Source organism: Pezoporus occidentalis, unplaced genomic scaffold (genome assembly GCF_034315485.1).
Source record: "Pezoporus occidentalis ecotype Australia unplaced genomic scaffold, CSIRO_AGI_Poc_V1 ctg36, whole genome shotgun sequence".
Classification (NCBI taxonomy): Eukaryota; Metazoa; Chordata; class Aves; order Psittaciformes; family Psittacidae; genus Pezoporus; species Pezoporus occidentalis.
This window is the reverse complement of record NW_026915591.1, coordinates 3,437,025-3,461,920: the sequence shown is the minus strand read 5'-3', so window position 1 is coordinate 3,461,920 and position 24,896 is coordinate 3,437,025. Positions and strand designations below refer to the sequence as shown.

General features: G+C 49.2%; 1 protein-coding gene across 1 annotated transcript in view; it reads left to right on the top strand.

Moving 5' to 3' along the window:
- DAAM1 (dishevelled associated activator of morphogenesis 1) overlaps window positions 1-24,896 on the top strand; it is an 81,751-nt gene that overhangs the window by 35,436 nt on the left and 21,419 nt on the right. Inside the window, exons 4-18 of the mRNA XM_062630790.1 lie at window positions 528-617; window positions 10,869-10,940; window positions 12,750-12,844; window positions 14,673-15,006; window positions 15,355-15,465; window positions 15,584-15,687; window positions 16,101-16,167; window positions 16,503-16,620; window positions 16,731-16,869; window positions 17,350-17,408; window positions 17,725-17,912; window positions 18,234-18,542; window positions 18,658-18,765; window positions 22,813-22,842; window positions 24,203-24,306. Of these exons, the coding sequence (XP_062486774.1) occupies window positions 528-617; window positions 10,869-10,940; window positions 12,750-12,844; window positions 14,673-15,006; window positions 15,355-15,465; window positions 15,584-15,687; window positions 16,101-16,167; window positions 16,503-16,620; window positions 16,731-16,869; window positions 17,350-17,408; window positions 17,725-17,912; window positions 18,234-18,542; window positions 18,658-18,765; window positions 22,813-22,842; window positions 24,203-24,306 (1,928 nt within the window). The remainder of the gene's footprint in view (window positions 1-527; window positions 618-10,868; window positions 10,941-12,749; window positions 12,845-14,672; window positions 15,007-15,354; window positions 15,466-15,583; window positions 15,688-16,100; window positions 16,168-16,502; window positions 16,621-16,730; window positions 16,870-17,349; window positions 17,409-17,724; window positions 17,913-18,233; window positions 18,543-18,657; window positions 18,766-22,812; window positions 22,843-24,202; window positions 24,307-24,896) is intronic.

The window sequence follows — 24,896 nt, the reverse complement described above, 5'->3', positions numbered from 1 at the left end:
AAACTCCCACAGTTTTCAATGATATGAGGGTGTCAGCAATGGAAATGGGCTGGACCACTCAGGATGCTCAGTGAGCAGTTATCTGTAGTGGTAAAAAAGAAAGGTCCTGTTTGAATTGTTCTTCACTGTACATGTCTTAGGTGCAGTCTGTCATCTGGAGCTCTTGGTCCTCTGTGCAAGGTTATCTTGTGGGCAGCTGTAACATCTCGATGGAAGTCCATTCGAAAGCGCTTGCTGTCTTTAAAAGCAGTGAAGGTGATGTCCCAGAGGAAGGAGGCAGGGATGTTTGCAGCCCTATCCTTGCAGCAGCTGGCTGCAGCTCAGGAGTCAGGGGGAGGTCAGCAATGGCAGGATGAGAATTAGCATCATTGCCCTGACAAATCAATAGTCACAGGGCGATGCTGCAGGACCGCTGCTGTTCTGTGGCACCGCATTGATTTACACTGCTTACTGGGGGGGTTATGTCTGTGCCGTCACCCATTTGTGTACTCATGTTGCATGTTTTGTGGGTTTTTTCCCCTCTCCAGGATGAACTTGACCTCACGGACAAGCATAGAGAGGCCATGTTCGCACTGCCGGCAGAAAAGAAGTGGCAGATCTACTGCAGCAAGAAGAAAGTAAGAGACCTATCTGCTCTGTGGTTGGGGGCTGAGCCCTCTCCCTCCCATTCAGGGTGGGGAGGAGATGTTTTTCTCTGCTGATGTCTGGGGAACTGATTATAGTCTGCCTGAAAGCCTTCCCCTCTGCTGGGTTTCCAGTTTGCTGCCATGAAAGAGGCTTGGGCATGGTTTTTGTCCTCTCACCAGCTCTTCCTGGAGGAATGCACAAATGTAAAGTGCACTAGAAGCCATGCCACCTCAGGTGATTTGACCTGATGGAGGTTGCTTTTAGGGTAAGATGTGTCACCCTTGGGGCAATGAAGGGCTCTAGGCTCGTGGATGTAACTGAGATACCACTGATAAGAAATGTGTTGATGGGAGTCACTGATCTGTGGGCCCAGCTCCCAGCATGATGTGTCTGCTCTGTGATGTTGCCCTGTGGCTATGTTTCTTAAGCTGAAACCATGCACAGACATCTTCCCAGTGCAGAGATATGTTGATGTTTGAGCTTGGTTGCATCATGCTTTAGATAAAGTTCAAGAACTAAGGTTTGTTTGTATTTCTGCTGGTAAATCAATTCCTGGGTGGTCAAAGTCTGTGGTGCTCTGTACAGGTTCACAGTTGCGGCATGCAGCAATGCTGTTGCCAGCTCTCATGGTCCATTCGGGATGGAGCAGACTGCCTCACAACCTTTCTTCCTCAGTTTGTTTGGGATAATTGTAAGACGTTCCTGCTCATTGCAGGGGGAGTAGACTAAATGACCTTTAAAGGTCCTTTTCAACCCAAAGCATTCTGTGATTCAGTTTGTAAATTCACCACTGTGTCCCCGAACCTGGCTGCAGGAATTGGCTCAGCAGCGCTGGCAGTCCCCTGGCCCTGCTCAAAGAGCACTCACTGCCATTAATGCCTCTTTTCTCCTGCTGTAGCAGTTGCACCAGATTTTCCAGCCATATTTTGGGCCAAGAGCAGGCTTACCTTGCTCATGTAGGATTAAGTTTTAAGCCTCCCATAAATACCCCTGAAATCCCTATATTATTGTTAGACAGAGGCCTGCCATGCCTGAGATTTAAATCAGAGGGGAGGAGAGATGTTAACAAATTACAGGCACTGGTCTGAATCAACAAGAAAATAGGCAGGGGATGCTTGCTCGTCACTGCCTGTCAGATAAGCAGAGCTGTGCTCTGGTGCATCTGGATAAGGGGAGACAACAGAGACTTAAATCAGACAAAGCCACGCAATTATTATTTTGAGTGGAGATTACATGCTGTCTAATCTCCTGAGGAAGGGTTTAGATGGGGCTGATGGTGCCTCTTTCCTGTTCCAGCACCTCCTGGCCCTTGTGTTTTTTTAAAAGCTGTGCTGCAAAAGTCATGCTTGCAGAGGGAGCCACAGAAACGCCCTGTGGCATCCTCAGAGGTCCCTGAAGCAAGCACCCATCCAAGGCTTGATCCTGGCTGCCATAATGCTCTGGTCCTCGTTCTTCTCCTTCCCTATTTGTGATGGCATTTCTGTGAGCTGCAGAGTGTACATGCCACTGCTTGCTATGAAGGAGATGTACTGGTGGAGACTAATGCTTTTCTCCTGCTTTTTAAATAAAAATGAGCAAGACCATATCAAAAGAGGCTCCTGCAGTGGAAGAAACCAGGACTCACGTGGGCTGGAGGTCATGTCTCTAGGCATGGCAGGCTCTAGGCAGTCCTGCTTCTGTGTGATGAGGCTACCCCAGCAGCCTATGGTATCCTACTGTGTACATATGTTTTTATGAGGACAAATCACTTACATGGTTTCTTGGCATCAAGGAGAGGGGCTGGGCTTCTCCAGCTGTGAGCAGTGGCTGGGATTTGGCTGAGGTAGTAAAGCTGGAGATGGGACAGTGGTCCTGCCTGCCTTGGCTGCAGTCTCTGTGTTGATTTGAAATGCCCAGGGTGTACCCAAACCCTTTGGTCTGCCTGTGTTTAGTAGCATATTGTTGTTTGAGATGATGGTAACACCCGGTTTCACCTGGGGAGTCCCAAGGCACTGGCAAAGGTCATCCATCGCAGGCAGCTGCCTGACTTACCAAGCATCCAAAATTGTCCCCTGAGCGGTTTCTTTCCTCTTTCCTCTGCTGCCAGTTTTGGATTCTGTTGGAAAAAGACTGTAAAAAATGAGGTGACTTCAGTCAGAGTCTCAAAGCCCCCAGTTTGTGATATTCCTAATTTTTAGCATTTTCCCTGTTTTCCTTGTGGTTGCTGTGCTCCCTCCGCAATGGCTGAGACCAGTAGCAATGACCTGTGCCTCAAAAGAGCAGCATGAGGCCGGACAGAAACGCTGCCCAGCCTTCTCCTGATTCCTCAAAACCCAGCTTTGCTGGGCTCCAGAATATCTTATGCTATGGCCATAGCCCATGCAGCCAGGGTACTCTCCTGCATCCATTGATGGCAAAGGTGTGTGCAGCACAGAAAGCATCTGAATATCTGTCTGTTGAGCACATTCCCTGCTGTCATGTGCTGTGTTTGATGCTTCTGCTTTGCCTTTGGTGTCATCCACCATACTCTGCTCTTCAGAGCACATGACAGTTGTGGCATGTTTTATATATTCCCATGATGGGCAAGGTGTGGTAAAAGGTGACCAAAATGAGACATTTTGTTGTGGTGGGTTGTCCTGGAAAGGGACCTGGCAGCAGCTGGCCTTGGCAATGCTTGTTGAGAGGATATAAGGGAAAACTGGCTATTCCCCAGGCATGTTTCCTTCGCTGGAGTATTTCTCCCTGGCCTGCAGCCCCATATCCTGGTTTCTCTGCCCTGCAAGCAGCTGTTTTTATCCCAGCCCACAGTATCAGCTTGGTAGTGTGAAGGTTTTGTCCTCCCCGATTCTCCATCCATGGAGACACTGGGTCTGACCTTGGCTCTGCCCCTGTTTGGAGCGGGAGGTTTCAGTAGATGAGCTCTTCATGGTCCTACCCCACCTACATCAGCCTGTGATGCTTGGGGTAGGGCAGAGAGATCAAAAGCATCTCATGATGGGGGTTGGCAAGCTGGTTGGCAGCAACCTGAATGGGAACTGAAGTCAGTCCAGCAGCTGTGCAGTGTGTGGGTCAGGAGTAAGATTTAAAGATTATTAGAGACCTTCTTTGAAGTTGTCAGCCCTATCTACAGCTGTAATAAAGCAGGGAACTGCAAAGGTAGGGATGCATTAATGGTGGGATTAAATCTGTTTTTAGAAGTGGTATTTCTGGACCATGACTCTTTTCATACCTTATCCTGAAATATTTCACTCCCTGCTGGTCCTGCTCTCCAGGAGAGGATATTGCTCAGAAGCACAGGGAGGAAGCAGGAGGGTTTCCAGCTTTACTATTTTTTTGGCTGTGGGTTTGCTTCAGTGGAAGAGGATGACTCAGGATGGCCTTTGTCAGGAAGCCATGCTCCAAAGGGAGTTAATAATTAACACTTTGCTCTTAGTTTGTAGCAGGAGGTTTGGTTACTGCCAGCCATACTGCTAGTATGGCTGGCAGTAATGGCATCCATCAAGCTATTAAACCAGCTTGATGGGTGATCTTTATGAGCCTCAAAATCTGGGTAGATAAAGGGGTGTTCAGGTAGCGGCGCAGCATAAATAACTGGGTGGAAGGGTTTGGTATCGAAAACCAACTCTTACAAATGCAGAGTCTGGCTCTCTCCCCCTCCCTTTTGCTTTGTCCAAGCTCTCTGAGTATCTGTAAAGCTAGGGTAGGGAAGAAATGACCTGCAGGGATGTGAAGTGATGCTGTACTCATTAAGCTTGTGTTGAAAACCTGCTGGCATAGCTGACATTGGCTGCATACCTCTCAGCAGTGTTAAGCTGTCCCCCACAAGCAACACTTGCATCTAAAATTTGCCACACATCCGATAGAAAACCAGGATCCCTTTGCGTTAGGAGAACTCAGTGGTTGTGGTGCTTTTGCAGAGAATGAGGAATAATGTGATAAATAGGGGAACGAATGATGGCTCTCCAATAGTACTATTATTTCCCAGACAGACAGCCTCTTTCTCCTCCAACTGTGACTTTTCACCCACTCCTTCCAGAGACCTTCTCTTTCCACATTGCTCTTCCGCTTGTCCTGCTCAGTCCTGCAGCTCATTCATGGGACTGGTGTTGCTATTTCCTTTGTTTAAAAACCATACCTTTTAATTTAATTTCTTTTTCCTACAGTAACAGAACTAAGAGCAAAAGCCAACAAAGATGGCATGCAAGGGGAGGAGGAAGAAATATCTTGGCATTTTGCCATGCTCCTGGGTCACCTGGGATGGATGAGAAGTGTTTCATAGCCCCTGGGAATCCAGATATACCTGCTGTTATTGAAGCAGCAGGTTGAAATATCATCTCGGGTGTCATTTTCTCAGGCTGACCAAGAGAAACAGGCTCTTTGCATGGCTGGGGGTATTTTTCAATAGGAAATATTTATAGTTTGTGTCTTTAAAGGTAATTACCTTTTTAGTTCCAATCACAACATGCTTTTGTTTAAGCAAGGTTTTTCTCCCTCTCCAGCCAAAAAATGCATCTGTTAGCAATCTTTTTGGATTTTAAAGTGAAGCTTTTCAAACAGTGAACCAGCTGACTATGAAAGGCATCTGGTCATGCTACATATGCTTATGGGAGCATAATTTTTAAACACTGGGAAATGTGTAAGAGGGCATGTGTGTATTTGTAGAGAGGGTATAGGAAGTGTTAGAATATGGAAAACTGGAGTGGTCTGGGATGGGACAGTTTGGACCCTGAGATCCCAGCGTGGAGAGAACCTGATGAAGTTACAGCCCTTTGCAGCATTGCTCCAAGGAGAAGCAGCTTTAGTTGCATCATTGAGGTTTTGTTTCAAGGAAACCCAGGTGAGCCAAGCAGCTGGATGGACAAGAAAGAACCAAGGAATGCTTTGGGCTAAAACCTCCACTGAGACACAACTGGCAAAACATTGGCTGTGTTGATAGAGATGGGTTGGATTTAAGCTTCCCGTGCAGGCTGCAGACCAGTTGGATTTAAAGCACATCTGCACCACTGTCTGCTTCTTTTTCTACCTTGCGAACAGCATCCAGGTGGATCAGTGGCAGCAGGCAGGGAGTGGATGCTTGCCAAAAAGTGCTGGGCTACCAGCTGCCACCAGTTTTCCCTTGCTCTGCCATCACAGAGCAGCAAGGGATGGGGGAACACTGCAAAATTCCCTTCTGACTTGGTTTCACCTTGAAGGATCTAACCTGGTGTGTTGGACATCAGGTCGGGGGAAGCTGGCCAGCTGCCCTCCAGGGCTCAGTTGGAACAGCTTCAGATCCATCACCACCCCAATGGGCCATGAGTGTGGGAAGGAGGCTGCTGGATCAGATGGAGATGTCACCTGCAGGCTGGGCATCTAAAAGGTGTCACTAGAAGCTTGATTTGGAACTAAAGCAGTCGTAAGTAAGCATTAAGGATCTTTATAGCTGTCTTTCTCCTCACTGCCATGGGGACACACTGTGAGCAGGAAGGTGCTCCCCACAGCTGGGTTCTTGCAGGTCAAAATGGCAGGAGCTCATGGAGATGCACCTTCCAGGTGTAAATAACAAAGTGCCCAAATGGAGCCAAGACTGGCCTTCAAACTGCTTTCAAGCCACTGCTGGCTGAGCCACCACCTCCTCTGTTCTGCTGCCCAGTGTCCCAAGCACACTTCCCAGCAGGAAGAGCAAGGGCGTTCTAGCTGTGGGAGCTGCCGACACCCCAGTGTGCAGAAGCCACACTCCACAGGCTGTGGAAGCATCTGGTTTGTAGCCAAGATGTGTCAGGTTTGGGGAGCATGAAATCTCCCTGGGAAGAGCAAAGAAATGGCTGGAGCTGGCAGATTGGTGACCTTCACTTGGAGAAGCTCTGGCTAATGAGGCGTCTTGACTGGCCGCTTCTTTCCCTGCGGCACCTGGCACCGGTGGAGGGGATGGAGCTTCTTCATCGGGTTCACACCACAGCACACACCCCCCACTGCCACCGCAGTGTGAAACAGCTGAGCCACAGCAGCTTCCATCAGCCCTGTGCACGGAGCTCAGGGCAAGGGGGCAGCGGAGGTGAGGAGAGGGCACTGTGATGCCAGGGCTGCAGTGATGTGATGTGTGGGTTTGCCAGTCCCTGGAAGGAAGAAGTGGGTATTGTGGAGAGTGGGTGCAAATGAGGAGAGGGGCAGGGCAAAGATTTCCCCGACTGCCCGACTTTGGCATTTCCTGATTTTTTGCAGCACAGCAGTCTGCAATGGTGTGTTGGGGCCACTTCCCCGAGGACAGCAAGAGATGTTCATACAAATGTTACAGATGAGAAGGGATATCCGTCCCTGCATTGTGCAATTACAGCCATCAGCCTGCCTCTAAAAGAGCAGCTCGTAGTAAGCTACAGCATGGCACTAGGCTGTCAGCAGGGTTCCGATCAGCTCTCACTTGAGAGCCAACACAACAAAGACCTAAACACGGTGCAGAGAGGAAGGAATTGAGTGATGTTTATTTCCCCAGTGCTGGTTAGAAAGGATGCAGTGGCCCTGGAGAGCTGATGGTGGTGGTACTCAGCTCTGCATATGAGCATCCATCCCTTGTTGAAGGCAGGCTGCAGTACGCACAACCCCAAAACCCATCCTGGGTGCTGGGAAACCATCTTACAAATACACCCTTTCAAACCATTATTCCCAGAGAGGTTCCTTCCTCCTCCTGACTCTGAGCAAATACTTGTGAGTCACTTCCCTCCAGGCTCATCCCTTTGTCAGATTTCTTTACCACCACCGGAATGCACTAAAGGACACTTACCAGTGTGCTGTAGACCATTACCCACTATAATTACCACTGAGCAATGTCCTGCAGTGAGCTGGGAGAAGCCCGTGTCCTGATCTTTGCCGGCTTTATTGTGCAGTCCCCTTTTGCCTGGGAAGCTGCTTTCCAGTGAGCCTGGGCTGCCACTCATCTGAATTAATGAGGTTCTGCTGCACTTAATTGAAAGTGCTCTGTAAATTGGGGGTTTCAGGGAGGAAATGCAAGAGCCCGAGGGAGCCGAGCAAAGGGAAATATTTATAATGCAGCATGTTAATTATAAATGAGCAGTTTAGCCAATTTTGTTGTTCAGCCTCCCGCTTCGCCCCCTGGAGACCTTTATTTTTTTGCTCCACTGCTTCTTTTCAGCCCTAAATGAGCAGCAGGTCCAGACCCCTTCCTGCTTCACAGGTGTTCACACCATGCTGGAAGGTCCATTCCACAGCATGGATCTCTTTTCCTGCCCAAATCTCTTGACTGGGTGCATCTGGACACCTCTTGATGCTGTGCTGTGGTGCGGACCTTGTCACCCTTCCCATTTGGTGTCACTGCTTGAATCACATTATAAGGAATGCTCCTTGTAAGAGGATGCTGAGGGTACCCTGGGGTGATGGGGAGGACCTCCAGTGACATCTCCAGGAGGTGACAGGAGCTGGTCCCTTTTTGAACCATATTCAAGGCACACATGGGTGCCCCAGCTCTGCCATCCCCCAGGGCACTGTTTGCATGCCAGCCTCTAAAGTAGGGCAGGACAGCTGGGAAAATCAGAATCTTTGCCTTCAGGCTTTGTGCGGAGCCTTGTCATGGCAGAGCATAGGAACGCTTGGAGGAGTGGGTGTGGAGGGCAGGTGAATCAAGTATTTTGTACAGAACCTCAGTTCTTGGCAGGAGAAGGAAGGGAGAACAACCCACAGTATTAAAGTAGGGGGCAGGGGTTGTCAGGTCCCTTGTTGCTCTCAAACTTCTTTCATCCCTGTCCCAGAACCAGGCACAGCGAACGGTCAGGTCTGTAGGGACAGGCTGCACTTTCTGGGGGGGAACTGAGCCCTGTCCAGATTACCTATCGCTGACTCGGTGTGTTCTCATCTTGGCAAACTGCAGCTTGGGAAGTTCAGATGCACAAACATTTTCCACATATGCTCTTGAACCACAGTAAATATTTGGGATTTGCTTCTTGGGCTTGTGGAAATTAGCCGGAGGATTGGTAGCTGTCTGCATGCACAGACGTGTGGGCAGAAGAGTAGGGTGTCCAGCTCCCACCATCGCAGGCAATTGCGGTGTAGGATGACCTTTGCAAACATCTCTTAAAGTCAGGGAGGGGGTAAAACTGTGCATCGAGTCAGGCTGTGAAGTGAAGGTGTTCCCATCTACCAAGGGAAGATGTCCAGGATTTGTGTAGTATCGACTGACTCCAGCCTAAACCTGTGTGGCATTTCTGCTGTGACTCTCTTTCTTCTTTTGATACAGTGGGCTGATTTTGAAGTATTCCCTCAAGATCTGCCTTCTTGCTCCAAGCAGTCCCTGGGAACATGCAGTGTTGCTTATCTAAGCCAGACTTAGAAGTCCTTCAGTCATGTCCTGCAAGAACACAATATAACCTGAAAACCCGTTGTGGGTCCCACCAAATGCAGGGCATTGTAGACCAGGATAACCAAATGAGACTGCATCATTCAGTTGCATAGATCATGGGCCCAGGGCTGACATCCTTTAACAAGAGACATTTTCAGGTACATGTACCCTCCTAACAACTAAAGAAGCCCTCAGAAGAGTTAGAATTAGAATTAGAATTTAGAATTAAACTTAGCTAGAGGTATTAAAGATAACAGGAAGGGCTTCTACAAGTACATAGCAAATAAAAAACAGACTAGGGAGAACATAGGCCCCCTCAGGAAGCTATCAGCAGAACTAGCTACACAGGATTTGGAGAAGGCTGAGGTTCTGAATGACTTCTTTGCCTCGGTCTTCACTGGCAAAGGCTCTGACAAAACCACCCAAGTCTTGGAAGGCAGATGCAGGGACTGTGAGAATGAAGACCTTGGGCCCACTGTAGGAGAGGATCTGGTTTGAGACCATCTTAAAAATCTGAACGTGCACAAGTCCATGGGTCCTGATAAGATCCATCCATGGGTCCTGAAGGAGCTGGCAAATGAAGTTGCGAAGCCACTGGCCATTATATTTGAGAAATCATGGCAGTCAGGTGAAGTTCCTGACGACTGGAAAAAGAGAAATATAACCCCCATTTTCAAGAAGGGGAAAATGGATGACCCGGGGAATTACAGACCAGTCAGTCTCACCTCTGTGCCTGGCAAAATCCTGGAGCAGATTCTCCTGGAAGGCATGCTAAGGCACATGAAAAACAACAAGGTGGCTGGTGACAGCCAGCATGGCTTCACTGAGGGGAAATCCTGCCTGACCAATTTGGTGGCCTTCTATGATGGGGCTACAGAACTGATGGACAGGGGTAGAGCAGTTGATGTCATCTACCTGGACTTGTGCAAAGCGTTCGACACTGTCCCACACGACATCCTTGTCTCTAAATTGGAGAGACATCAATTTGATGGATGGACCACTCAGTGGATAAAGAACTGGCTGGATGGCCACACACAAAGAGTTGTTGTCAATGGCTCAGTGTCCCCCTGGAGACCAGTAACGAGTGGTGTCCCTCAGGGATCGGTGTTGGGACCGGTCTTGTTCAACATCTTTGTCACTGACATGGACAGTGGGATTGAGTGTGCCCTCAGCAAGTTTGCCGATGACACCAAGCTGTGTGGTTCGATTGATACCCTGGAGGGAAGGAATGCCATCCAGAGGGACCTTGACACACTTGGGAGATGGGCTGATGCCAGCCTGATGAAGTTTAACCATGCCAAGTGCAAGGTCCTACACCTGGGTGGGAGCAATCCCAGACACAGCTACAGGTTGGGCAGAGAAGAGATTCAGAGCAGCCCTGCAGAGAAGGACTTGGGGGTGTTGGTCGATGAGAAAATGAACATGAGCAGGTTTCAGTGTGCGCTTGCAGCCCAGAAAGCCAACCGTATCCTGGGCTGCATCAAAAGGAGCGTGACCAGCAGGTCGAAGGAGGTGATCCTGCCCCTCTACTCTGCTCTAGTTTGAGTGGCATGCACTCTTCATTAATTGCAAGAGACTGATTTTTTTGATCACAAAGCACATTCCTCAATGCTGTGTAGCCAGAACTTCAAGGATACTGGAGAGTTGGTATGAGCGAAATGTGGAAGTAAAATTTCGGTGTGATTTCTCCAAAACTGGTAACTGCAAGACTGATGCAGTATCACTAGGGCAGAGTTTGGTCACAGGCAGATGGTGTAGTAGATTGTATATAAAGTATGCTAGTTCAGTAAATCAGGCAATGCTCCCATTTGTGAGCTCAGAATGTAGAAAGGCATGCTTATATAAAGTAATGCAAGAACTCAAGGGCGCTGCAAACATGGTTAATGCTATTTCTACTAATCTGCTGTCTTTGTTTCACTTTCTGCCCCTCCTCCAGGACCAGGAAGAAAATAAAGGAGCCACTAGCTGGCCGGAATTTTATATCGATCAGCTGAATTCAATGGCTGCTGTAAGTAATTCCCCGATGCTTTGGTGCTTGTGAACCCCATATGGGGCAGCGGCTTAGCGGTGGCATCTGTGGCATGGCCAGCATTGTGCCCAAGAGGGTGACAAGTAGTGTTTGTAGCAGCAATATCATCTGTTAGACCAACAGATGCAGCTCCAAAATAGAGGCATTCTGTACAGCACACAGGGCATTTCATCTCACCCCTGGCTAGGAGGCTGTGAGATGGATGGCAGACAGTGGTTTTCAGTATCAAGCCACCAGGCTGTAAAGACCCCCTTCGATTACATAGTGCTTCCGTCTTGTACCTGAGACACCCTTCTGCTCTGGACAGCAATGGCAAAGCATAGTGCTGCAGGTTGTCCGTCTCACAAAGGCCAATAGAGCTGCTGTGGGTCCAAATGTCCGCCCTCAACCTGCCAGTGTGGTTAGGTGGAATTTTATGAATTACTTTCTTGTTGACATTGTGCCAGGTGAGACACAATTAGCACTCTCTTCTGTAGGAAATAGTTTATTTCCTGCAAGGATGCACAGTTCAGAGTCCTTCCGTCTTCACTTCTGCTTTCAGAGGCTGAAGGAGTTGAGGTTTGTGGCCACTGCTCTGTGGTTGGGAGCAGCATGGAAAACAAAAAGGAAAAGCATAATTTTTCTTTTTCATTTTTCCCCTCTTTGCCATATTATAACAGGGATGGGGCAACAGAGAAGGTAGGGCTAGTTGGGGGAGTGGGGACTGAGGGGTGAGCAGTGGGCTGCAAGGCAGGGTGGAGCATGCTGCTCCTCAAAGGGAAGGTAGGGATACCCAGGGCTGGCCATAGGCTGGCAGCCAGGCAAAGCCCTGAGCCTGAGCAGAGCTTGTGATCAAAGCTAGCCAGATGCCTGGAGGGTGGCTTTGATCTCCCTGACACACTGCCAAAGAGGAGCTGGGTTAAAGGCCGGGGCAGCGCTGCTCTGTATATCTGCTGGTACCATTTCTCTCTCCTTTGGCTTAGCCTCGGCCTGTGCTGGCAGGGCTCAGCCTGACACCTCTGAGGTGTGCACTGTTGTATGGTGCAGGAACCATCTCAGGCGTTGCTTTAGCTGCAGCCTTGGTTGCATGCATTGGTGTGAGTATGCTATACCCCCATGCATGTCCAGGGCTGCTGGTAGCCGTGTTACCCAGGTGCAGCTGCAGGAGTCAGGATCCCATCCCAAGCACTGGCTGGATAGCGAAATCCTGTGTGGGAGATACACACAGCCACTGTCCGCAGCCCAGGTGCACACTGGTGGGTTACACTGGGAGACCTGGGAGTGACAGGACTAGCTGGCTGACACTGAGCATACATGCTGCAGGGCATCCACTGATCCTGACATCTCCTCTGCAGGGGCACATGGGTACCTATTGGCATGCAACGGGTACCAGGGGAAGCTAAAGGGTCCCTCCTTCTCCCCTGCCCCAGTTCAGCACCTTTCCTCTGTGAACCCCAAGTAGTATTGGCTTAGCCCCTCCTGCATCCTCATAGCTTCCTCCATTCTCTCAAAATACATGTGCTGATGAGTTGTGTGGATGCTTGCAGGCAGCATCTGCAGGCTAAAGCAACAGATTCATCCCACTGTCCAGGTTGTCTCCTTGCAGACCACGGAGGGTTTTTCCTCACTGCTCCTTTTCCCTGAGTCCTGTGATTGCCATAAGGATCTGATCTTTCAGACTTCCAGAATCAGTTGAGTCCCAGCTCCATTCCTATGGCTTGGCATAGTGGGTGGCAAGTGCTCCCACTCCTCAGGCACATGTTTCACAGGGAAACCTCCTCCCTCACTTCTGCCTTTCTCCTTTTGCAGAGAAAATCACTGATCGCCTTGGAAAAAGAAGACGAGGAGGAGAGAAATAAAACCATTGAAAGTTTGAAGACTGCACTGCGGACAAAACCAATGAGGCAATTCCCTTCCCTTTCCTGGCTTTATTGCTGCCGTCATGGCTTTGGATTTGAGTTCTCTGGCAGAGTAGGGGGTTAAATAGAAATATAAATGGGGGCTGCAGAGGATGAGGAAGGCAAGGATCCTGAAATGCCATTTGCTTTTTTCCATTCAGTTCTTGTCATTTTGTTCCTTTTCCTCTGTCCTTTTAATGGCCAAGAGCCACCAGGACCTTCACATCTGCTCAGGCAAATTTGCTTTTTTTTTCCCATTGGAACAGAATGTAAAAAAATCCTTCCAAATTGAATTTAAAACAAAATAAAAATGTTGGTCAACCAGGCCCATTGTTTCAGCTTCAACTTCTCTTGCACTTTTTAAAGCAATAAGATCACATGAATCTGATTCAGGCTTTTCTGAACTGCAAAAAAAAAAATGTTGCTAGGAGGTTTTGATGGGGAGGATAAAAAAAGCGTGGGACTCCTTCTTGAATGTCTGTAGTTTTTTCCTAAACTCAGCTTCTCTGGAGCCTGCATGCACACGTCTGCTAAAGTTTTAAGATGCCTCAGGTCAACATTTCTGATGGTAATATGTTTCATTAAGAAATTCCTGACCTGTTCTGGTTATGGAAGAAACAAATTTGCTACTGCTTGCAAATATGTTTCCCTCTTCCATTTCTTTTTGCAATGGTTCTTGTGATGGTAAGAAACCCCCAGAGTCGAGGATGAGCACCCAGTTTCTGTGAAACCTGGACCTCTTGGGTTCTGGCTCCCTGAAGCACCCTGGGAGCAGGGCTTGTACCCAGTTGTGAAACTTTGCAAAGTCCTTAATAGTCCTTTGTGAGTTCCGGAATTCAGAGGGATGCAGCAGGCTCTCTAGAAAATTTTACCTGTTAGATCTGCTTTTGCTCCCAAGGAAGTGAACATCAAATTTCCTATTGACTTTGACTGAAAGAAAAGCAGGCTTTGAAGCAGAGAAATCAGTTTCCCCTGAGCCTGCAATTACCCCTTTTATTGCTGCACATCAGCCTGGCTTGTTTCGAATTAAAATCATCCCAGTGCTGGGACGTTCTTGGCTCATTTTCTTTCTGAACCCATGTCTTTTGCTAAACCAGAATATACCCAGCCTGGATGGCATCAGGCAGGGAGGTTCTGAAATGCCTGAATGGCATGCTGTGTTAAGTCTGCCTGCTCTAGTGAATCTGCCTAGGGCACTGCCATGAGTTTGCTATCTGCTTTGTATTTAGTTGCGTTAAAAGTCATCATCAGAACTCCCTTAAAATTGGTGAGATGTGCCTAAGGGAGGAGAAGGATGTGGATGGTGAGGCAGGAGAGGTAGCAGTAGGCAGAAAGTCTTAACAGGCATCATGGTCATGGGCTCAGCTGACATTGGAGTATCTGTGGCTGATGAGGAGGTGATTCCACGGCTTGGGAGTTTCTTACAGTCCTCTGCAAAGCTGGTCCTAAGAGAGTAGGATTTATGGCTCAGGTTGGAGACCAGGAAGGTTTTGCAAAAGCTTGGCTGCAAACTCCTCACCTCCATCCCTTAGTATAAGCCCTCAGCTTATACTGAGGGCTGAGTTAGCTGATGTTCTTCCAAGTGTCCTAGCTCTGAACAGCTTTGTGCAGAGATGATACCTGGTTCCTTATGCCACTGGGCACCGGTTAATTTGATTTTTGCAACCCCATCCCTGTCTCTGGGCCATAGGAGTCCTGCAGGCTTTCTGCTGTCCAAAGTCCAGGAAAAATTATATAAGAAGGTTTACAACAGCTGTGTTTGAGGGTAAAGGGTTCTTTAGCATTTGGTTTTAAAGTTAACGCCTAAAAACCATCTTTCCCCTCTTTCTGATAGGTTTGTTACCCGGTTCATCGATCTGGATGGCTTATCATGTATTCTGAACTTTCTCAAAACCATGGACTATGAGACGGCAGAGTCTCGAATACATACCTCGCTCATTGGATGTATAAAAGCACTAATGAACAACTCCCTGGGCCGGGCTCATGTCCTGGCTCATTCAGAGAGTATTAATGTAATTGCTCAGAGTCTGAGCACGGAGAATATTAAGACAAAGGTGGCAGTGCTGGAAATCATGGGCGCTGTGTGCCTGGTTCCCGGGGGCCACAAAAAGGTACTGGAGGCGATGCTGCACTACCAGAAATACGCCAGCGAACGGACTCGTTTTCAGGTAGGTGGGCCTTGACTTTCCCCTTGGTTCTTGAAATTTGGCATTCTTGTCCCTTCTTCCTCCTGGATATCTGAATGCTGCTTGCATATAATTTTTTGTGTCTGTTTGCAACTTAGATACTCTGGGAATTACCCCAGATGCAGCACATCTGAATGGGCCCATGTTAGCTGAAATGGGTGCCAGGGTGAGCTGCGTTACAGCAGGCAGCAGCTGGTGATCCATCAGCAGCAGGTTGCTAGAGGGGCTTGAAGGAGCACCATACGGAGTTGTTCCTGCATGCATCCCCTGGCCATTTGTGCAGCACTGGGGCTGCCACTGGGTGTTTAACTGCCATTGTGTGTTTGGCAGACGCTGATCAATGACTTGGACAAGAGCACGGGGCGGTATCGAGATGAAGTGAGCCTCAAGACAGCCATCATGTCCTTCATCAATGCAGTCCTGAGCCAGGGGGCAGGCGTGGTGAGCACCAGGGCTCTTGGAGAGGGAGGTGCTTTGGTGGGTTTGGGGCAGCTTTGTTTCAATAAGCTTTCTGAGAATATGCACCTTGCTGTGTTGATCCCACAATTGTCCCTTGCAGGAGAGCCTTGATTTCAGACTCCATCTGAGATACGAATTTCTCATGCTCGGGATCCAGCCAGTCATTGATAAACTAAGAGAGCATGAAAATTCAACCCTTGACCGGTGAGTAGTGACTCCCAGCACAGCGGTTATTTTTGCCCTTTCCATGTGCCATTGCTTTCTGGTTTCTGGACATGGCTTCTGGGGAAAGCATGTGGGTCTAGACTTACCCCCTTGAGGAAATCCTTTTCTGTCACCAGAGAAGGAGAAAACTCTGCTGTGGGTTTGCTGCATTCTAATGTAGGGTTGAGCTGGGAAGGATATGCCACTGGGGGCCTGGGAGATGCTGCCAGGCATCCTCCTTCTCTTCTCGTCCCAAAAGGCTTCTTGGACAGCTGTAACGACTGGGAGCTTGAGACTGAAGGTCCACTTTATGTTTCAAGTCTGGGCTGCTGCCAGACCGGCTGCCTGCAAGTCATTAATTGTCACATTTGAATCTGCTTTTAACAGTCTTTCTTCTTCCTTTCTTTCCTCAGGCACTTAGATTTTTTTGAAATGCTTAGAAATGAAGATGAGCTGGAATTTGCCAAAAGATTTGAGCTGGTGAGTATGAATGTTACTGATGCTGCTGATGCAGACACCAGCACTCGATGTCACAGTTCCTTTTAAAAGCACCTGTGTGGTCTGCGACAAAGTGTGGTCTTTTGGATAAAATCCGGAGGTTGGAAATCTATCTTCTGTTGCCTTGCTCTGTTGCAGCCTCCATCCTAGAGCCTCCTTCATCCCTCTTCTCCTGTGGCTGCCAACCAGTGCTGTTTGCCAGTGTGATTTGTCTGTGCATCAGGCATGGAGTGGATATGGCTTGTGGGATTTGGACCTAAAACAGGCTGTGCCATTGCCTGTCTGATGGCCTGACCTTGCTTCACTTGTGTCTGCAGGTCCACATTGACACCAAAAGTGCGACTCAGATGTTCGAGCTGACGAGGAAAAGGCTGACACACACCGAGGCGTACCCGCACTTTATGTCTATCCTGCACCACTGTCTCCAAATGCCTTGTGAGTCCTGGGGAAGGCAAGGAAACCCACAGCTGATGGGGGCTTGGCAGCCCACATCTCCTACCCAGGGGCAGCAGCGACCTCCCTGCTCTCCCCTTCTTCCCCTCCAGATAAAAGAAGCGGCAACACTGTCCAGTACTGGCTGCTGCTCGACAGGATTGTGCAGCAGATTGTCATCCAGAGTGACAAAGGGCAGGACCCTGACGCCACTCCCCTGGAAAACTTCAATATTAAAAATGTTGTCCGAATGTAAGTGCTCACCTGCCTTTCCCAGCGCTGGCTGCTGAGCAGCACCAACACAGGCTGCCGTGGCTTTGCCACCTCCTGCTCCAGCTGCAAGAAGGCCAGGGCTCGGGGTTATCCCTGCTGGGTGGGCATCACTTCGATTTCTTAAGCATGATGTGGAGGTGAATTAAGCTCAGCCTGTGTCCTTAGTGAGCTGTTTCCCCTGACTGCAGCTGTCACTGTTCCTTATTCATCACTTGCTGTCACTCTGTGATGTTTCTGCTCCTCAGTTGGACAAGCCAGCATCCCTGGAGACAGCACTGCATCCCAGACTGCAAAACCCTGCCAGGGGGGCGGGGGGGTGGCACAGAAAGGAATTGTTGTGTCAGTTTAAGAGCCTTAAAACCCACTGCCCAGGCTTCCTCAATCATGTTTCTTGCTGATGATGGTTGCTTGTTTACTACAGTAGAGTTGTCTCATGTGCTATATACCTTTCCCTTTTAGGTTAGTCAATGAAAATGAAGTGAAACAGTGGAAAGAGCAAGCAGAAAAAATGCGAAAAGGTGAGTATGGAGAGGTATACAGCATTAGCTTTAACCATAGTGTGCACAGTAAGCTGAACAGATAATGTATACATGTATTTAGCTGGATGGACTCTGAAGGCTTTATTGAGTGACTGAAGTAATATCACACTATGTGGCTTACAAGGGAAATGGCAAAGCAGATAATTTTTTCATAGGGAGGCACTGGCTGGAGTGTTAAGGCACAACACATGCTCCTTTTCCTTAAATGCACAGCTTCTCTGCTGTCCCACACATGCTGCTTTTTGCTAAAAGGGAATGTTTTTCACTCGAAAGTGGTCTCATGGGCCTGTTTCAGAGCACACTGAGCTTCAGCAGAAGCTGGAAAAGAAGGAGCGGGAGTGTGATGCGAAGGCCCAGGAGAAGGAAGAAATGATGCAGACACTGAACAAGATGAAGGAGAAGCTGGAGAAGGAGTCCAGCGAGCACAAGCAGGTCAAGCAGCAAGTGGCAGATCTCACTGTGCAACTCCATGAGATGAGCAGGGTGAGGCCCCAAACCTCCTCCCCATTGTGGTCCAGTCCCAACCTCCCTGCAAACACCATGGGATGATTGCTGCAGGCTGAGCAGCACAGGGGGCTGAGAGCGATGCTTGATGGGAGGGCCACCAAGATGTCCATCTGTGTTGATGGGGTGATTCTGCCTCTCAGCTGCATCAGACCTCAGTCAGGCATGCTAAAGCTTTTGAGTGCTCCCTATGCTGATTAAATTTTTTGGCAAAAACAATTAAAAATCAGCATGGGGGCATTTCTTGCGTGGTGTCCCCTGGCTCCACATTACCAGTCCCCTCTTCTCTTTCTCTCCCAGAGGGCAATCTGTGCTGCCAGCCCTGGAGGGCCTCCGTTGCCACCAGGAGCTCCTGGTGGACCTTTACCTTGTCCAGCTCCTGGATCCCTTCTTCCCCCTCCTCCACCACCTCTGCCCCCAGGGGGATGTCCCCCCCCCCCTCCACCCCCACCACCCCCTCCAGGTGGTCCCCCACCCCCTCCTGGTCCCCCACCCCTGGATGGGGTGATGCCTCCCCCTGGAGCACCTCTGGGCTTTGCCCTCAAGAAGAAGAGCATCCCACAGCCAACGAACGCCCTCAAGTCCTTCAACTGGTCCAAGCTGCCAGAGGTAAGCTGGGCAATAATTTGGACAGTGAAACCAGAGGTGCCAGGTGGCCACCCTGTTGATGTAAGATCAGGTGTGCAGGGGACCGCCAACCTGCAGCGCTCCTGCTGTCTTGCAGAACAAGCTGGCAGGCACTGTGTGGACCGATATAGATGATGCAAGAGTGTTCAAAATCCTGGACCTCGAAGACCTGGAAAGGACATTCTCTGCCTACCAAAGACAGCAGGTAATGGCTGGCACAGGGTGCACGGGGGGATATGGGCAAGGTGTCACCGTTGCGAGATCACGCAGTTTCGCTTGTGGTCTCAAGATACATCTCCCATCATTACTTCATACCAACACTGTGTTTGCCAGATTGACTCAATCTGCTTCATCCTGTCATGCACATGCCAGTGCCTTTGCATTAAAGAGGCTGTTCATGGCTCAGCGTGTCTGATTTTTGCCCCTGACCATGTACCTGACCACGTGTGAAATGAAGATGGATCAGCAAAAAAAAAACAAACAATAGAAGAGACAGGGGATATATGAAAATAGCCCCCAGATGTGGCCACAGTTGGGTAATATTTTTGGATTGCTCTTCACAGCAACTGCTTCGTGCCTGTATTGGGTGGAAAATTTCTATCCCTCTCTGGCCAAGAAGGACTAAGTTTTGCCCACATCTACCATGGGTGGATCTCTTCTTTTATTTTTGTAGTGAGCCCAGAGCAAAATGTGAGCTTTGAACAAAAAAGCAAATCCCAAACCAAAATAATGACACTACAGGCAAAAGTCTCTGCTTTTTAATCTGCTGCTCAAGCAATATGGCCCCAGTTTGGAAGGCATCAAAGCACATGAAGAAAATTAGACACTTACTTTACCCCAGGCAGGACCACAATGGGCAAAAACAACGAGTTTTTCAAGAAGGCAGGAGAAAAAGCAAGGAGTAAGGCTCAAAAAACCATGTTCACCTGCTGAACATCTGGCTGCATTGCTGGGAAGAGAGAACAGCTTGTCCTGCGCTTGCCAGGCTCAGGCAGAGGGACAGTGCTGGGAAGCGATGGACCCAACATATAAGCTCCTTAGGCAACGTGAGAGTTTAATCTCTTCCACAGGCTAATTGAGGGAAAGATCAGGATGGATTACAGCAGGGCAGATATCAGGAGTGACCCACCAGAAGTACATGCTGCCCTGGTGTGTTTTGGGAATAGGTGACCATGGTGCTGGATCTTTCCTCCAGCATTTTTGGAGCTTGATTCATACCTACTGAAGGGCATGTCTGAAGACAAGAAACGGAAATGGAAGAGGAGCAAGAATAGAAACGTGGTGTGTCAGCAGGATGGGTTTGCCCTCTGGCTTGCCTGCCCGAGTTCTGAATCACCTGGTGTGCTGTAGATTATTGCCAGGCAGGAATTTAAAAGGAATACGGCTTGTCTGAGGTCCTGCTGGGTGGAACGGCTGCTGAGGTTTGGGCCAGCAAGAAGGGGAAGATGCTGGGGGAGATGCTGCGAGGAAAGCTGTGGTGCAGGCTTTTGGCCCAGATGGGGTGAGGACTGAAGAGGAGTTGAACAAGGGAGGCAGGGACTGGGGTGGGACTGGCAGAAGATGCTGCGAGAGCATCTGGAAGGGAAACTGGGAAAGAGGAAGTAAAATCCCACCTATGAGATGCTGCTGGGGAGTACGATGCACAAGTTCCTTTTTACTCACCCAGGCTTCACAGGTAGCACAGTTTTGTGTGAGTCAAGTGATGGGATGCTGCCCCCGGACCTGAGGGCATGGGATTGCTCCCCTGCAGATCCCCAGGGTGCCCCCACTTGCAGTCCCAGCATGGGTAGAGGATGCCTGGCTGTGTGCCCCGGTGTTGCCAGCAGCGTGGCTCTGTGTTCAGTTGTCATGCACACACCAGCATGCAGGGTTAGATGTGCTCCTTAAGATAACACGTGCACACCATGGGGCACTTCGCACTCAGTGGGGGGCTGGAGGAGCTCCATGTGAATAGCCTTTCAGGGAAGGACAATGAACTAATGCCTTATTAACTTGAAGCATTTTGGAGCTCTAGTGAGAGCTGGTGTCTGTCCAGAATAAGCAGGGGAGGAGCAGGAATTTCCCCTCCCTGCTCCCTGTCTTGAGAGCATGTCCAAAAATCACTTGCTCAGTGATTGCACCTCTCACTTCTCTTGAGACACAACATCCACAGGACCTAGGGCATTGGGTGCTGTCTGTCTGTCCGTGCCCTGAGCAAACCAGGGCTCTGAAACTGCATGGCTGAGTGGTACATCACTGTGGCCAGTACCCCAGCAGGGTTTGAGGGCAGCAAGTAGAGGCATCTGTGGTGCAGAGCTCTCTGAGCACCCTGTCAGTGGCTCTTATGGAGCTGCTGTTGATAGGATTTGGCAGGTTTTATTGCCACAGTACCTGGGAATCCCTAAGTAGTCCACAGGCATGAGACTTAATGATGCACTTAATTTTAAGCATCTCTTTGAATGTTTTTTCTGTGGCACAGGCTGGGGTGTAAACACAGGCTGTGAAGTGAGCTCTGGAGCTCTCAGGAAAGGCCCTTTCCGCATACAGAGAACAGGAGGCCTCAGGACTTCCTGGGGCTCAGTCTGGGAGCATCCCTGGCCCATGCTGGACAAAGCACTGGTACTTGCCCTGAGCTGTGAGGAGAGCCTGTATCCTCTCCATTCTGCCTGCTGAGGCTCTGCAAATATGGCTGTCCCAAGAGAAGGGCTCAGCCCCACAGCTGTACATAATACCAACATTTACCAATCTTGCTAGATATAACAAAAAAAACAACAGGAAGTCTGAGTTTCAGGCTCTGGTGTGAGGACCCAGCAGGACTGGGGTTAGCTGCTTAAGGGTGGGCATGTGATGATGGAAAAAAAGCAAGTCTAGGGCTGTCAGGGTTTACATGTGCTACACAGGAGTCTGCACCTCTGTCAGAGATGTTTTGAGAGCCTGAAAAGGGGGAAGAGGCTGGGAACAATGCTGATAAGTGGCAGTGACACAGCCAGGGCAGTCCTGGCAGCTCCTGCAGTAGTGAGTGATGTAAAAGAGTCAGGGCCAAGTGGAAAACATATGTGTTGATGAAGCAGGGGCTTAGCAGTGAGCTGGGAAAGAATTCATCTCCCAAAAAAGGATGAAAGGAGAAAAGCCTCGAGATCCTCTGTGCAAGCGAGATTGACCTGCGCAGGAGCCAGGGACAACAGGGGTGGGGAACGCTTGTAGGAAATGTGACAGCAGATTTAAAGCTTACTCCACTCCTTCTTACAACACCATCCTGCAGCAGAGGCTGGATCACAGTTTGTGCAAGGGAAAGGTGTGAAGATGAGGCTGGTTTGAGGGCTGGAGGGGAGCACTCTTGGTAAACAAAGTGTGTTTGGACCCACCTACGACCTCTGGTCATTGCCTGCCTTCTGTTAAAAACAAATAAATAAATAAACAGAACCATTTTTGCAACCTTGAAACCTCCCTCCCCGTCACAGAGGTGCTGGGTGGTCTCTTGAGCCAAACACACACATAAAAAAAGATGCAGCCCAGGGAATGAGGAAGGAAAACCATCGTGTGTGCATGCACATGTGTCTGCTGTCAGCTTTGCTAGCCATGCTCCCAGTCTAGGGGGGGAGCCCAGCAGGAGAACCAGGTCTTTGGGAAAGTGTGGTGTCAGTGGGGCATCAGGGTGGCATTTGGCCAGGCTGCCAAGCCCTGGAGAAGGGTGGTTGTCCCTGTCAAAGGAGAAGTCAAGGGGAAACTTGTTGCCATGGCAAATGGTAAAGTTTTGCTTCGGCCACATTTGCTCCGGGATGAACCTCTTGTAATTTCCATTTGAAAGCCCTGTTTTTCCTGGCAGTCACGTTGGCATTTCAGTCTTCCAGATTTGCAAAATCCAGCAATTTTCTCCCCCAGCACAGTGGGCTGAGCAGTGCTGTGCCTTTGGGCCAGTGCTCGCTGACTCTTGCACAGAGTGGTTGCAGGGCTTCGCCAGCATCTTCCCACCTCATCCCATGTCCCCTCCTCAACTCCTTGCACACCAGCACCTTGGCCTGACCCATTCAGGGAGCCACCTCTCCCTCTCCCATCAGCCCTCCCCTTCTGTGCATCTTTTAATCCTCATCACATTTTCATGTGCATCTCTCCTATCTTGGTGCTGGTAGACCCTGAGCGCCTCCCCATGCTGCCAAGCCCCCCTGTGTTGCACTCTCCCCTTGTCTGTGATTCAGTTCCTTTTGGTTTTGCTGAGATCACTGAACTGCATGTGTTTTTACTGCCTTTTTCCATGCTTCTGCTATGGCTGTAGGACTTCTTTGTGAATGGTAACTCCAGACAGGTAAGCAAGCATCCTCAGGAGCTTGGCACCCGTGAGTGGTGAGGGCAGGGAGAGTATGGGGCTGGGCATGTGGGGAACATGTGTGCTGCTGTGGGGGGTTAACATGCTGCAAAGTGGGGATTAAATCAGAGAGGCACAAAGATGACCAGGTGAAAGTTGATGCTGGGGAGGCTGGTAAGTAACAGGCTTCCCTCTCTGCTTCTGGACTGATATCAAAGGCAGCATCTGAGTCTAGGGCTTGACTTTTCAGATGCAGCTTAACACAGAGAAGCTCTTAGCCCCGGGCATTTTTGCTATTTAAAAGATGGAAATAACTCATACCTATGGTTGAAGATCTGTTTCATCACAGAGCAGACAAGGCACACAAGAGGGGCATCTGGTGATAGGTGACTAGGGACCTTCCTGCTTCTCCTAGAGGGGTGGTTGTTATTTGTTTTGTTTTTAATTCAAACAAGAAAATCAGTAAAAAATGGAAACTTCTGTGCTCACTGTCAACCTGTGCAGTGGCTGCATGCCAGGTCAGCTATGCTTAGAGACGTGTAGTGTGGATCTGTAGGATGTGGGACCTTGCAGCTCCCAGTTATGTTCCATCCAGAAGGATTAAATAGCTGTCTTTTAATTGATTAACCTTGTTGAAACGTGATATGGTAAATTAAAACTGGGGGCAATATGAACCCTTCAGGCAACCCTGCAGAACTGGTGTTGTGTAGATCTGTCCATTCACCCACAAACAACAACTGATATATTGTTACTGGTTTGAAGGAAACATATTTAAGCTGCTTAGGAGATGTAGGTGTTTATGCCGTACCAATTCCTGCTTTCAAATCCCTTATTTTGGGAGAATTTCATTCAAAGAGCAGCAAATGCTGCAGGTTCCGTTTGCAAGTCTGGTAGCTTGCACTGGTTAGCTTGCTTGAGAGGACTGATGCGTGAAGGACCATTGCAGATGTTTGGAGCAGGGGTGGAGAATGAGAGTGATGCTGAGTGTGTGCAGCAGCCTGTAACAAAATATTTCATGCAAGGGTTTAATGAAGTATCACAAATATGTATGCTAAGAAAGTCTGGCTTTATTTATTCAGCAGCGCCTGTGTGTTTGCAGATATTTAAATCTTCCCTGTCTGAGAAAATATTTACATTTCTAACCAGTGGCTTCAAAGCCAGCTCTGGTTTATGAAATGACTTACTGTGTTTCAGTTACAGGCGATGGGTTTTACCCGTAACCCATGGTGACACTCCTGATTAATGGGGGCCGGCTGTGTATCATGCTGCTATGTGCTGAGAGTACTAAATGTCTTTGCTTCTCCATGGCTTTTCTCCAGGCGTTTCTTTCTTTTTTTTTTTTTTCCTTATTTTTTTGTAGAAGGAAGATGCTATCGATGACACTTTGAGCTCCCGGCATAAAGTCAAGGAGCTTTCAGTTATAGATGGTCGGAGAGCTCAGAATTGCAATATCCTCCTCTCCAGGTATGGTTAATGCTTTCTCACCCTTTGGGAAGTGAGGGAATGCTTAATACCCTGCCTTGGCCTGGGGGGTGCTGCTTATCCCTGAGGAGGGGTTTAATGACAGAAGCCAGCACAGGAGGAGAGCCAGTGACACCTGAACCCAGCTATAGCTTTACACCATGCGTGGTGAGGTGGCACGGGAGGGAAATGCAATTAACTGGGTACGTGGCAATTTGCTCTCCCTAGAAAGGCTCAGGGGGGCTGGGAGGAGGGTTGATTTCACCTTTTATCTTCCTCAGCCTGGGTTTTGTTTGCTCTTTGATGGCGGTTGAAGAGGGTCTCTGTTAGCTTGACAAAAGCACTGGGTATCAGGAGGGTGTAGGGAGCAGCAGCATAACTCACCCAGGGCCTGGCTGCCCACACAGGTGTCCTGTACCACATCTGGATTTCTGGATGCCCCCCTTTTACAACTGCCCAGCCCTGCTGGGATACAGCCTCCAGTGCTCCCCTTGCCAGGCGAGCTCAGCAATGCTACCAGCAATTTAGTCCAATCCCCATATTGCTGCCAAGGGGATAAAAGTAACCTTTTTTTGAAAGATAACTACTCCAAT